The sequence below is a fragment of the Lissotriton vulgaris genome, chromosome 3_2, assembly GCF_964263255.1.
Source record: "Lissotriton vulgaris chromosome 3_2, aLisVul1.2, whole genome shotgun sequence".
Lineage (NCBI taxonomy): Eukaryota > Metazoa > Chordata > Amphibia > Caudata > Salamandridae > Lissotriton > Lissotriton vulgaris.
In genome coordinates this window covers 156,162,389-156,176,350 of record NC_141690.1, presented here as the reverse complement: position 1 = coordinate 156,176,350, position 13,962 = coordinate 156,162,389, and the positions used below count along the sequence as shown (strand labels likewise).

The following is a 13,962-nucleotide window of genomic DNA, read 5'->3' as shown; positions in this document are numbered from 1 at the left end:
TGGGATGGCACCGTCTGTGAGCTGCTCCTTGTTGGGGGCAGCGAAGAGGAGCAGTGAAGCCTGGATATCATGTCATGCCGGAGAGCAGATGTTGGCAGTGGAGCAGCCCCTCCTGGACCTCCTGATCGGAGGGTAGTGACTCGACGGATCCTGCCTCGCGGAAGTCCCAGAGACACAGGAGTGTCAGCAGTTGCTTGTGAGGCCCGCCTCAAACTCTGATGCAAACGTGTTTGCCTGCCCTGGAGGTGCCACTGTGGATCTCTTCTGAATTACAGCGAGGAGGTGAGGTAGTGGGAGCCAGCACAGAAGCCCTGCTGCGCTACTGGGTATGGAGGCAGCTGGGGCGGCATCAGTGCCATACTGCTGAGCATGGGGCAGTGCTATCCTGTTCGGAACCCCTGGGTGACCCCTCTGAGTGATTCCACTAGTGGACAGTGTTAAGAGGCCTGGTGGGTTCATGTCGGTGGTGCTCGGGCTACTGGTGTACGGCCATGGAGCCAACTCTGATGATACCCAGCTAGCTCTGCATTACAATGGAAAACTAAGATTGCTGGCCTTTGAGGCATACCAACAATACCCTGTTGGATTGGGGCTGAGACGACGAGTGGGGGGCGCCACTGATTCCCCCCTGTGCTGTTAGGCCTGAGGCTGGACTTGGGGAGAATTGCCCAGGTAGTGTTGAGGCGCAGGGAGACGCTCATTTGAAATGGCACTTCTTTTCTTACCTTGCCTGTCTTTTTGCACATTCTCTGCCAACTGGTCCTCGACATAGGCAGGAGCAAACTGCGTGCACCTCCTCAGGGGAACATCATAGGACTATACACCATGCACACACCCGCTCCCCAGGCAGGACCCGTCATGAGAGTTTGCGGGATGATGCAAGGGTAGCCCCCCATGACCAGGGGCCCCACTCACTATTATAGTGCACATCCTGAACTATAGAGATAGGGATTATCTTTTTGGACAGCTCGCAAGGTACTGACCTCTTGTACGAGAATCATAAGATCTTCATTTACCCTGATTATAAGCAAAACAAATACAGGCCCAGCGTAGGTTCTTCTTGGAGGCTAACAGACAGCTTAGGAGCATGGTTTTTTCAGTATATACTCCTGATTCCGGTTCGTCTGAGAGCAATTTCAGAGGGCAAGTCACACTTTTTTTGATACAGCGGAGGATGTATGAAGGTGGCTGGAGATATAGGTCAAAGTGTTGAAGGAACGACATGCATCCTGGAAGTCTGTCGCAGGGGAGGGCAGCATCTAAGCAATCCAACTGAAGAGTCTAACCGGGAACTGGGAACAGCCAGATGGATGGGGGGGGGGGAATGAGGAGGAGGGGATCCTACGAGGGTCATTGTCTGAGGGGATGGCACCAGGGCGCTGAAGAATCCTGAGACTGATGCTCTGGACACTGAAGCATCTGCAACGCCCAAAGTGGTGGTCTCTGATAACATGACTGAATCTGAGGAGTTATTGCTTATTGTATGTAACAGATTGCATGCATGATTTGTCAGGGGATATCCCATGTTTAGTGGTAGGCTTTGGTTGGGGAGGGAGAGTTTAAGCTGTAGGTTTGTCTGGGAAGGGGGATGTTAACCAATTGAATGTTCACTTTAGTTCCTGAGTTCCGATGGGAGATTTTTGGTTCATTGCAGTGCATATGCAGGGACTCTACAGGCTACTGCAGTCTTTCGCTATGGTTGCCCTACGTTGTTTCAGGGGTTCAAATAGATGGGGTAGGAAAGGTGAAATAGTTGTGTCCAATGGCTGACTATGTTTGTATTGTAACCTGGAATGGCACACGGCTCAGAATTTATACTAAGTGCTATAGAGTTAATTCATTTCAGAAATGTCACTGAATCCGTTAAGTCTGTTTACAGGAGACAAATCTCATTGGGGACAAGATACACAATTTGGCAAAAAAATTGAGGGATAGCTCTTCACGGCAACGCATTCATCCTATGCACGGGGTAGCCATATGGGTGTCTCCTGGGGTTCCGTTTCATCACACCTACAGCTTAGCAGATGTAGAAGGGTGTTATCTATTGCTCCAGGGTAAACTCGACAGGGAGGACAATACCATACTGAACACATATGGCCCGAACAATGATGATGCTCATTATTTTGACAACATGCAGCCCTTGTTAGAGGGCAGTGTTTGGGCCCCCATAATCTGTGCAGGGGGCTTCAACTGTATCCTAGATGGAGAGAGATAGGCACCCTCCTCAGTTGGGCACGAAACCTCCCTTGACGGGGTCACACCCTTAGGGTTTTGGATAATCTAGGCCTGATAGAGAGCTAGCACACACATCAGAGTTCAAATGAATTTACATGTCGGTCAATGACACGACACCTACAGTCAACTGAATCAACTTATTGGCGGGAGTGGATTCAGAGATGATTCATACGGTGGAACACCTGGGGAGAATTTTGTCATGCATCAGTACTGGTGCGCCTTTTTTCTGGGGCAGAGGTGCACGTGTGGTGCAGAGTTGGCACATGCCCTCTGATCTACTGACTGATTGTACCAGTTGGGAGACTTTGGCAACGGTTTGGAGGGCAATTTGGGCACCCATGCGTCCAGTGGCATGGAAGGGGATGCACTTAAGGCGGTAGTACGAGGTGCCTGTATAGGCATTACAAGCAGGATGCGTCCACAATTGCTTGCGCTGGGGAAGCACTTTCAGAGGTGTTACGGACGAACATAGTGGCTATCCAACGTATTTTGGGTGAAAACTGGGAATTCCTAGATTGTCGCACACTGACTATCATAGGCGTTTGCATAGGGAGGGAGACGAGGCTAGTCGGTTACTTGCCTGGATATTGAAATGATAATGTGAGTTCCCACCTATTTTGTGTTTGCAGGCTCCTGGTGGCCGATACATGACAAGGCGTTGGGAGGTACTTGGTGGTCCTGGTAGACCACTTAAAAAAGGTATACCATGCCGGGGGGATGACAGTCTGGAGTTGACAGAACGGTTCCTTTCTGAACTAACTCTTCATCATATATCAGGACTGCAGACACTGACCTACGAGGCAGCTGTTTCTCTGGAGGAACTAAGGCTTACACTCAAGGAGCTTAATGCGTCAAAGGCACCCAGGGGCTAGTGGGTGGTCAGGGGCTTCGGCCTTCCTACAGAGTTTTTCCATAGAACTTACAGAGAAATTGCTGGAGGTGGTCTTGCAGGCTGGGCGGTTGGGACACTGCCTCCTACTATGCATGAGGGTGTCATCTGTATTATGTTGAGGCCGGGGGTACCCCAGAGAATCTGTCGTCTTATCATCCCTTGACTATGGTCAACTCTGTAAAATACTTGCTAACCGGTTGCATGAGGTCGCAACTGGATTGGTTCACAAAGACCAATGTGGCTTTATGCCAGCTGGTAGTACAACCTATAATCTGCGGAGACTGATGCATGCCTTGCATAAAACCGATGGCAGTGATCAGGATATGGCCTTAGTGTTGATAGACCTAGAGAAGGCTTTCAATACTCTTAATTGGCTTTACCTTATGGCAGCGCTAGGGGAGGTAGGATTTGGCCGAATATTCCTGGGTTGGATGCAACTGTTATACCGACCCGTGGTGAGTCTGTGGGAGGGTGGCAAGCTTTTCGAGGCCTGGGTGGTTGGGAGGGGCACCAGGCGGGGTTGCCCTCTCACCACTCTTGTTTGCCTTGGCAGAGGAGCTCTTGTCGATTTTACTTCACAGGGACCTGGAGCATCGGGGTATACAGGTGGGCGGACGTAAACACATAATGAGATGATGCACTGATTTATCTACACATGCCCGTGGAATTGGTTCTGCGCCTGTTTCAACTTATGAGGTAGTATGGTTGTGTCTCCGTTCTGAGAGTCAATATTAATAAGACATTATTGTTCCATTGGGGAAATTGTTTGCAGTGCAACCCGAGCACTTGCCTGACCTCGGGATCTGTTGGGAGAGAACAGGCTTTCGCTATTTGGGGCGGTGGGTTGCACTCAGAGAGGACACATACAGACGCCTCAACGTGGACAGAGTACTTACAGGTTCTCCCCCCTGTTTATATTTTATCCAGAATTAATTTTTCCCCTCAGGAGAGGCTTTTTTCAGTGCCAGGATGGTTTAGTGATTGCACGGGTATGGGCAGTGAGGCACAGTCGCATTGCCTTAGCGGTACTGAAGAGTGACATGGAGGAAAGAGGGACACTGAGGCAGATACTCCTTTGGCCAAACGCAACTCTCAGCGAACTGGTCACTCGGCACAGTGGTTCAATGAATCGCTGAGACCCAGCAAAAGTAATTGTAAAAGATTAGAGAGGGAATGGCGCCGGCAGTATCTGGTAGAGGACAGTAATATCTATAAGGCAGCGCTAAAAGCACACCACAAACTATTAAGGCGGGCCAAAATGATTTATTTTGAAGGTAGAATTGCTAATACTAAGAGAGGCAAGGACATTTTTAATTTGTTAAATCTTTCACAAACCCTAAAGCAGAGATCAAAGTAGCACCACCTTCAGCCGATTGGGCAAGGCAGGTGGCATGGTAACTGCATGATAAAATTAAGGCGATCCAACAGTCATTCCCCTCGGAGATGGTAGAAATCTCACCCTCCCACCACTCACAGGTGGAATGTGTCTTTCCGATCTCTTCCTCGAAGGTGCTTTTACAAAGGTCGTCACTGTCACAATTCCCAGTCATCAAACGAAGATTCACTCATTTATCTCTCAGGTCTCAAGTCGGGATCACCTACTGATGCATGTCCTACTAAAATTATATCGGCACTGGCAGCCACCTTAAACACCAGTCAATAAGGTTTTCAACTCCTCATTGGTAACGGGCGTCATGCCATCTGTCTGGAAGCAGGCGAAAATCTTGCCTCTCCTGAAGAAACCTAATGCAGACCCCAATAATCCATCTAACTATAGACCAATTTCGCTTCTCCCTGCTTTTGCCAAGGTAGTAGAGAAACAGGTTAACGGAGTACATGGAGGAACATAATCTCCTTCACTCCATGCAATCCGGGTTTAGGGAACCTGTTCCGCGCGGTGAAAAGGGTGCTTAGTGTCTTTTTTTCTCCTGACCACCAAACTGAATCCAATGAACTTTAGGATGAGATCACCTCTTTCAGATATTGCTTTCTGGGAGAAGTAGAATCAATACTTTGTTGTTTGGATATGAATTTACCTTAGAGAATGAAGACAAGAGGCGTTTAGTAAAACAGGAACAAGTTGGTTTAATTAAACACAGCAGCCGGGAGTCTTGAAAGAATGCCTCTTAGGAAAGTATTTGTGTACAAAGATTTGGCTGGTTTTAGACACATCTACATACACATAACCGATTTCTGCATTCTTAAAGGCATTACATTCGTAAAATAACTAGGTTGGGCATCTGATAAGGACACAGATGGCTCTTGACCTCCAGGAGAGCTAGTGTGGGCCTATGTGTATGATTCCAGATGTCAGACTTGAGAGATGCATGATCACTACTTGAGGTGCTCATGTGATGTCCTGACTGGCTGAGTGTTTCTATTTACATGTGGTATCTAGCTTTGTGGTATGTTTGGGGAGAGTGAGCCTTTGGCCAAACATATTTTATCAAGGTATTCCCTGAGCATGCATTTATCTTTGAGTTAGGAGAGACTCCACCAGTGACCTGTTATTCAATAGGTGTGATTGCAGGTCGCAGGGGTTGTCTGACCACGTAGCTGACTCTGGGTTGATGGGGATGTCACCTTGGGTAAATCCGACAGCATTTGTAAGAATTCAATGAAACTCCTAAGAATAATATGGTAATAATATGGTCAGTCTTATGGACATTCTCAATAACTTGTGCACAGTTATCATAGACATACATTGGTATTATTTTTTTACCGATATTGAGATAGTTATACATTCCTAGATCTTAAATACATTGACATTGCTACATTTGTACATGGATTATGGTATACATTGACATTGCTACTGCTGGTATCATTGTTTTTGTGCAGACCTAGATTATGACATGCATTGAATTGTATTTATAAACACTGCAGTTGTCATATGGGCACTGGTTATGGCATACGTTGACATTACATTTGTTGGTATTGTCGTAGTGGTACTTAGTGAAATCGTATTTACCCATTCCAACAACTTTAAAGACCTATCCAACAAGACTGCGGTGCCTCTGCCCTCACATACAGATATGCAGTGCTGTTAAAAAAATGGAGACTCTGAAAGTGTTGCAGACCTTTAACCATACACTCAATTATTAACAGTAGTTATAAAAGCTTCTCTAATGGGTGGTTGAGCTTACCTGGAAGATCATTCCTATAATGGTCTATAGTATTATTTCAAATCTCATTTTTGTGTCACTTTCATTGAACAAGGGCAATCCTTCTAGCAGTGTGAAAAGCCAGTGCATATATTCAAAGACAATAACCATTCGATCAACCATTACTGATAGCTTGAATATTGGCTATGTGCTTACGGAGTACTACAAGTATTTTATTTGAAACAACCATTACTCTAGTTCTCCAAAAAAGGTAATTCTTGAGGTTTCCCAACTAATTCGTCATAAAAATGTATCCTACTTACAGATGAGATGATGTTGTATGTACTTCTTTCTTCCTTCACAACCTTTAAGGATGTAATGTGGTTATAAAAGCTTGACCTGTTGAAGGGTTTGCGCTTCTACATCGAGTGTAGGACTAAGTATAGAGCTGAAAGAATGACTTTGAGAAGCAAAAAATGATTGAGTTAGCAGGCTCTATTTCAAGATAGGGCATGTCTGCATCAATGTCTTATGTTTGATACCTCAAGCATGACAGGGGTGAATCAGACACAACCCTAAGAACCACCTGAAATCAGCAGATACTATTTCATGAGAGAATATAACTTCATCTACATTACCATGGGGTATTTTAGTTTAGTGCATGTTAGACCTGGCACCTTGGTGTGGGTCTCCCTTCCATTTTATTGCTGTTGCCTCGTGTTTTTGCTGGTTATAAATGCATTGGGCACTGTGCCACTGATGTCCAGTGCAAGGGCTCCCTATGGTAAATTGATGTATGGATTAGTGATTCCATGATCAGTTGGTTTGGTTTACTTTTCAGACCCTAGTACAGTGCACTGAGTGTGCCCAGGGCTTGTAAACAAAATACTGCTGGTGGGCTTGCAGCACTGGTTGTGCCACCCACAGAAGCAGCCTTTAAAAGTGTGTCTCAGGTCTGCCATTGCAGAGTCTGTGTGCAGTCTGGCACTGCCATGTTGACTGGGCAGGTGCACCCACTTGCCAGTCCTAAACCTTCCCTTTTCTGCATATTAGTCACCCCCTTGGTAGGCCCAAGGGCAGGGTGCATTGTAGGTAAAAGGTAGGACATGCCCTGGTGTGTGTGGCATGTCCTAATAGTGAATTACAGCCATTTTCGTTTTGCACTATTGCAAGGCTACCTGATCCCTAACTGACTCAGGGGACTGGGTAGACATTCGAGTTTAGTATGCCTGAACTCAGAATGATAAAATGCATATTATAGTGAAGTTCATTTTAACACACTGTCTGAAAATACCACTTTTAGAAAGTAGGTATTTTCTTGTCTAACCATCCAAGTCTGCGCCTGCTAGGGTGTATTCCTTGTCTGGAGTTTGAGTGACAGGGGCTGAGTGATTCCAGGAGACAGGGTGAGTCAGCACAGGGCTGAATGGAGAGATCTGCATGCAGATGGGAGGAAGGAGTTGCACCTGGGACCTGAATAGGGCTGTGCCTTCCCTCCACAATGCTAGCTCCACCTCCTGTCGTGCGTCTGATGTCCCTGCTCTGTGAAAGAAAAGAAGGAGTCTCTTCAACAAAGTGCTCCAGGACTGACCAGACCTGGTTTGGACTAGGCAAAGGCCTCTCTGCCTTCAGAGAACAAAGAGAAATTAAGGATAAAAAGGGGTGGCCCAGACCCCAGAACTTTAGATCACTTTTAGGAAACATGAGGACTGAGGAGACTATTTCTAAGCGTGAGAGATTGACCTGCAGTAGTTGCCTGACTGCCAAAGAGAAGAGAAAGGACTTTGTGCTACTTTCATTCAACTTGTGAAGTAGCTCCAAGGGCTTGAGATAGAGCTTGCCTCCTGCTGAAGTCTCAGGGACAACAGACTTCAGCCACCAGCTCCCCAAGAGTTCTTTAGAAGTACCTGCAGTTATGTAGGGCTTTCTGAGGGACTGCGTGTTGCAAGGACCTGGAAGCGCGACTCACGAAGGAGAAGCGTGTAGCTGAACTGCCACTTCACAATGCGAAAGCGCCTCGCAGTAGAAGAGTATCGATGTGGCACCTGATGCTGCCGCATCATCGGAGAAGCGTGTCGCCATCACAGCCTTCGCATAGCTGGGAAAGCGTGTCGCCGCAGCAAGCTGTCGCATCGTTACCGAAGCGCCTCGCATCGCCGGAGAAGAGGATCGATGTTGCATCAGACGCCGCCGCATCACTGGGAAGCGTGTCGCAGGGCCTGTTGCGGCTCAAAAAAAGTAATTGAGTCGGATGCGACGCGATGCGTGCACGCATCGTGTCGCATCCAAGAGAGAACACCATTTTTGTTCATTGCACCGGATCTTCATCACATCACGGCGCTGCTGGTCGCATCACCACGGAAACGCAGTAAGAAACCGACGCATCACCTCCCCTCGCAGAGAAGAACCGACGCATCCCCTACGCATCAGTAGGGCCCCGATGCATCACCGTTCTTGCGTGTAAGGAACCAATGCATCACCTTCCCTGCAACACTTTAGTTGTATAGCGTTACTCATCGTAAGGTACATTGAACTCAAAGTGTCGCATTTTACATCTTAAGAGAACTGAGCTAATTCTACCATTTTTAAGTACAGCATTGTGGGTGGATTTTTGTCGTTTGTGGTCTTGTGTTAAGTCTATATAAAAATACTTATTTTTATACTACAACTTGTGTGGTGTCCATCTGTAGTGTTGTCACAGTGTTACTGCATGTGTTCACAAATGCTTTACACACTGCCTCTGAGATAAGCCTGTCTGCTCGTGCCAAGCTACCAAGAGGGTGAGCAGGGTTATTTTAGGAGCGTACCCCCTTACCCTGACTAGAAGCAAGGGTCCCTATCTGGTCAAAGGTACCTACCTCTGCCAACTAGACCCCCAAATCTAACACTACACATTACTGCTTGAATTCTTATAGTGATGCATCACGTTTTAATACTGAATGGTGTCTTGGAAGTCACTAGATCCCTTTTGATGTGGGTATCATGGACTAGAAAACTGAGGGCAGAGGATGCATTAGAAGAATATGTTTTGTAGCGTAACACTTTTCTGCATTTGCAGGCTGTGCTTTATTCCGACATCTAGTGGTTGGGTACAGAGCAGATTCTTTTGCTTTTGAAATCTTCACTATGACCGCCTTTGAAGCTGTACCTGAGGATACTGATGACAGAATCAAACAAAGATTATAATTTTTCTAATCTATCTGCAAACAGCCATACTTTTAGGAAGCCAGTTCTGGGCTCATATAAGTAATCGGACTCCCCAGAATAAGAGAGCAAAGTTAATGACACAGATGATTTGCTTCCTTACACTGTTTCGTGCTTCTTCCCATGGACAGGTGATTTTTTTTCTCAAAGCTGTTCATTTTTGGGGATTGTCCAATCTACCCATCTGGTAAAACAGAACAGAAATAACCCGCCTTTCCCAGATGACTTTTAGGTGCAAAAGTATCACATACCATGCAAAAGGAACAGCCATCTCGGTCAGCTGCATAACTAAGTAAATGTGGTACCAAGATAGAGCATGATTGTTGGTAATATGTTGTGGACAACAAAATCAAAGTTGACAAAGGAGGTTAGATAGTTCTGGTGTGCCACAGTCAGCAGGTTGGTGACATGAGTAAGAGGAGTCTGTGGAGGGCATTTGGCCAATTCGGATTTATTAAAGACAGGCCATGCATGGATTTTGGAGAAAGAAGACAGAGCAGTACATGTAGAGTATAGACGTCTCGATTACTGACCTTTTGAGTAACTGGTTGACTGAGATTTGACGGTACTGTACAAGTAGTTAAAATTAACACTCCAGAATAAATAACACAGACACACAGACACACAGACACACACACACTGCACCAAAATATTTTATTATCACACTTACCAATCAATTAAATATATGTCAGGAGTCAAATTATTTTTCTTGAAGTGGGCAAATAACCTGGGAAGATTTTCTTCAAAAAACACTTCAAAGGCAGCAAAATATGTCAGCATCTGTGGATCAAACATTAAAACACCATGAATATGTTATCTTTAGTGATGAAAAGAAAAATATTAATCTTTACCACCTCATTGGCATGTGAAATCTATTTTCCTTCAAATCCAATTAGCAACGTGCCTGACACTTCACATCCAAACAAACAGAAAACTGCATCAAACTCACCTCAGCTATGTGTCAACCTAATAACCCTGCCCATCTAGAACATATCTTCTATAACTGAATCCTTTCTCTCTCCATACTCCTTGAAACCTATCTGAACCCATCAGAACCCTACTAATTCCACCCTTATGACAAATGGCCCTTTGTCGTCACAGCAATCTCCATGTTTGAGTCAAGAATGTCACATGATAATATGAAGTGAGTGAAAAAGAACACTGCACCAACCTTCCAGAGAGGAAGAGGGTTGCAAATGCATCTCTAATACTTGTGATTAAAGATAGCACACTCACAGGCTTTGAGGAGTTGCAATGATGAATTATACGTATGTATTTACCCTCTTACTCTCAAAGGAGGCCTAGGATGAAATTTGGCTCTAACCAAAGGCAGTGAAACCAAAAACAACTATATCTGCAGATACGAGTAAACAGGCAGAGACATGTTCAAGTTTCTATCTAACCACTTACCTAGTGCCCTGATCTCTCAAATGGTTTGTATTGCATGCCAAGTGGTCAAGGTTGAAAGCTTGCATGCATAACCCAACTTATTTTTTTTACACTGCCACTTCAGTCTCCTGTGCCTGCAATCTAGGGCAACTGCCACTTGTGGTAGAGGTGGAGAAATGGCATGCTCACAGGGGAGATGAGGGCCTAGTTGATAACAATGCAACTGAATTGGTAAAATGCATGAAAGCACTGTAATTCTCACAGAATTAGTGACACTTTAAAAAAAAAATGTTTATAAAATAAATTTTATTTTTGAATTTTCAAACAGAAACAAAAGTGCAGCCAGACATTACAAGTACACTTGGTGCCCCATACAGGTCTGCTAGTATAAAGAAACAAAAAACAGTACATAAGCAAATACATCAGAATATCATAAAGCCAGAACAATCCGATAATGTCCACAGCATACATATAAAGAGGATCAACGTTCAGCAGAATGATTCAGCAAATAGGCAGTGAATGGATCCCATACATTACGTGGCCCGGAGGCAGCTGGCAGCTCTTCTGCATAACACATGAGCTGATCACGGCAATATGTAACATGATGCACCCACTGGGCCAATTTGGGCGCCGGCCTGCCATCCCAATGCAATACAACTCTACGTTTGGCCAGTTGTAAAGACATTGCCACAAACATTCGAGTACCAGCAGTAAGTCTAGTAACATAGCCCAACAGACACAGCTTCATATCACATACAATTACTTCACCCACCATTTCAGTTAGGGCTTCCACCACATCTTCCCAAAAGACCGCCACTCTTGGAAAGGCCCATGATAAATGTAAAAAATCTGCGTTGTCAGCTCCACAGCGTCTGCAACAATGCGAATCCCTCAAACCATATTCAAAAAGTTGCGCTGGCGTATAATACATTTGGTGAACGTATTTATAATGAGTACGTTTGAAATTCCCATTGATCGCAAAACGACCAGTCCTCACACAACATTCTTCCCATTCAAATCTGTAAGGGGTTGCGGGAGAATAGCATTCCATTTATCTCTAGAGCTCTGTACAGTCACACCTTCATCTAGCTGTGAGGCAGTGTATAAGCGGGAAACCAGTTTACCTTTGGTTTGTGTTGTGTAAATAAGCTGCAAAGCAGCCAACGCTGAGGGCTCTTCGGGAAGCACGATCGAAGCCTAGTGGAAACAAACGTTGACATAACGACATTCACCCCTTCATTTATAAAATCCTGTAAGGCGGATAAACTTCCCACCATGAAATACGTCCCAAACCAGTTGCATCCCAACATCCTGGAATATATTAGGGGAGCCCGTCTCGCTAGTTACAGAAAGTGCTGTATGATGCAGCAAGGGCATGGCTGGAGCATACAGTGGAAGTCTGCACTGCACTGTGTCAATTTCCTTACGCTCAAACACGGTAAGATTGTTCACAATCATGGCCTTCAATGGTATTGGGTGAACCGCCCCAGCTTCAACCGCAACATGCGGTGTGAATGGTGGTGCATTCCGCCAATAATAGGCGTACTGCGCCTGCGCACACAAATAGTACAGGTGCATATCAGGAACCGTGAAACCACCCAACCCACACGACTTTGTTAAAGTGTCCCAACTGACCCGTGACTTCTTACCCCGCCCATACGAAAGTGATCAACAGAGACCGCAGTGTGGCAAAAAAATGCGACGTAAGAAGGACAGGCACATTCACGAACAAATATAGAAATTTTTGCAGCACAATCATCTTAATCAATGCAACCCTGTCAGCAAAAGTCAAAGGCAACCTTATCCAGCGAGACACCTGTTCTTTGAGTTTAGATATCGCTGTACCAAAATTAGATCTAAGGACAACTTGCGGTTCCCTATGTATCCAAACACCCAAGTACTTGACAGGCTCAGTAGACCACTCTAGGGGATAATTAAGTTCAAAGTGCTCAGTACAATCCGTGAGTGAAAATACTATGGACTTATTCCAGTTAATGGCCAGACCAGAGTACCACTCGAATCGTATATATTCACGAATCACCTGTTTCAGATGTTGTGCTGGTTCCCTTGCATACAAAACCATGTCATCAGCATACGTGGAAATTGCTAATGGACGTTGCCAAAAACGCAGCGCCATCCCTGCATGTCTCTGTTTTAATACATAGGCCAGGGCTTCCAATACAAACGCGAACAGCAGGGGGGATAATGCACAACCCTGCCTGGTGCCACGTTTAAATGAACCCCCCAGCCTAGGACCACTGCTTCATCCTTGATCGCCTGGGCCCATCACCGCTGAACGACTGACCTCCCCTCCCTGTCAGCGTTCCCGGACCTAAGGTATGCCATTGCGTCCACATGTCTCCCCTGTCCCTACCCCCCACCCTAGACCCATCATCCTACTCACGAACCGTAAATGCATGTGCCCCAACACCGCCAACACTGTTAGATCCTTTGATTAATCTGGCTTTCTTTCAACGTGAACGGCCCGATCACCCGGCTCACACTCGTACCCTTAATTAAGCCACCCGCCTTTCATGCCCGATCTCCTGAACTCGATTCTTTCCCCATGCAGCACTTCAAATCAACGGCAACCCTGTCCTGAAGAGGATCCCGATTCACAGAGGATCGAAACGCCGTCGACAAACACAGCGCGATTTCACGGCGCACTATTAATAGGCTCAGAACTGTGCCGAATTTGAACATTTTAATTCTATACACTCAATGTAAAGCCTATGTGTCATTGCTTTTTATCACTTTGCGCCGACCACGCTGTTCACCACGTTCACTTGCGTCGTCACCCTCACTTTGTTATCACGTTGTCACCAAGTGCCTATTGGGTTGCTCCATGAATGTTTTTCATGTACAGTGCTGCTACCTAACTGTGCTTCCCATTCCCATGAAAACTGGTGATTAATAACCTTTTCACAAAATGTACTGAGACTCCTTGCATTCCTTCCTTGTAATACATATTGTATGCAATTTTCTAACTGTCTTTGCTACTGTTACCTAGTGGGACATTGTTTGCTATACATACGTTTAAATGAAGACATCAGAAGTATGTCCATTGAGCCGCACTCGGGCTACAGGGTCAGTATAAAGGAGTTTAATCCAATTGGTAAAAAAAGTACGGCACACCCATTC

General features: G+C 45.6%; 1 protein-coding gene across 3 annotated transcripts in view; it reads right to left on the bottom strand.

The window, feature by feature from the left end:
- Window positions 1-13,962, bottom strand: part of TBC1D14 (TBC1 domain family member 14) — a 944,726-nt gene that overhangs the window by 70,753 nt on the left and 860,011 nt on the right. For all 3 annotated transcript variants that reach the window (XM_086964122.1, XM_086964121.1, XM_086964123.1), the window contains one exon: window positions 10,103-10,212. In XM_086964122.1, the coding sequence (XP_086820248.1) occupies window positions 10,103-10,212 (110 nt within the window). The remainder of the gene's footprint in view (window positions 1-10,102; window positions 10,213-13,962) is intronic.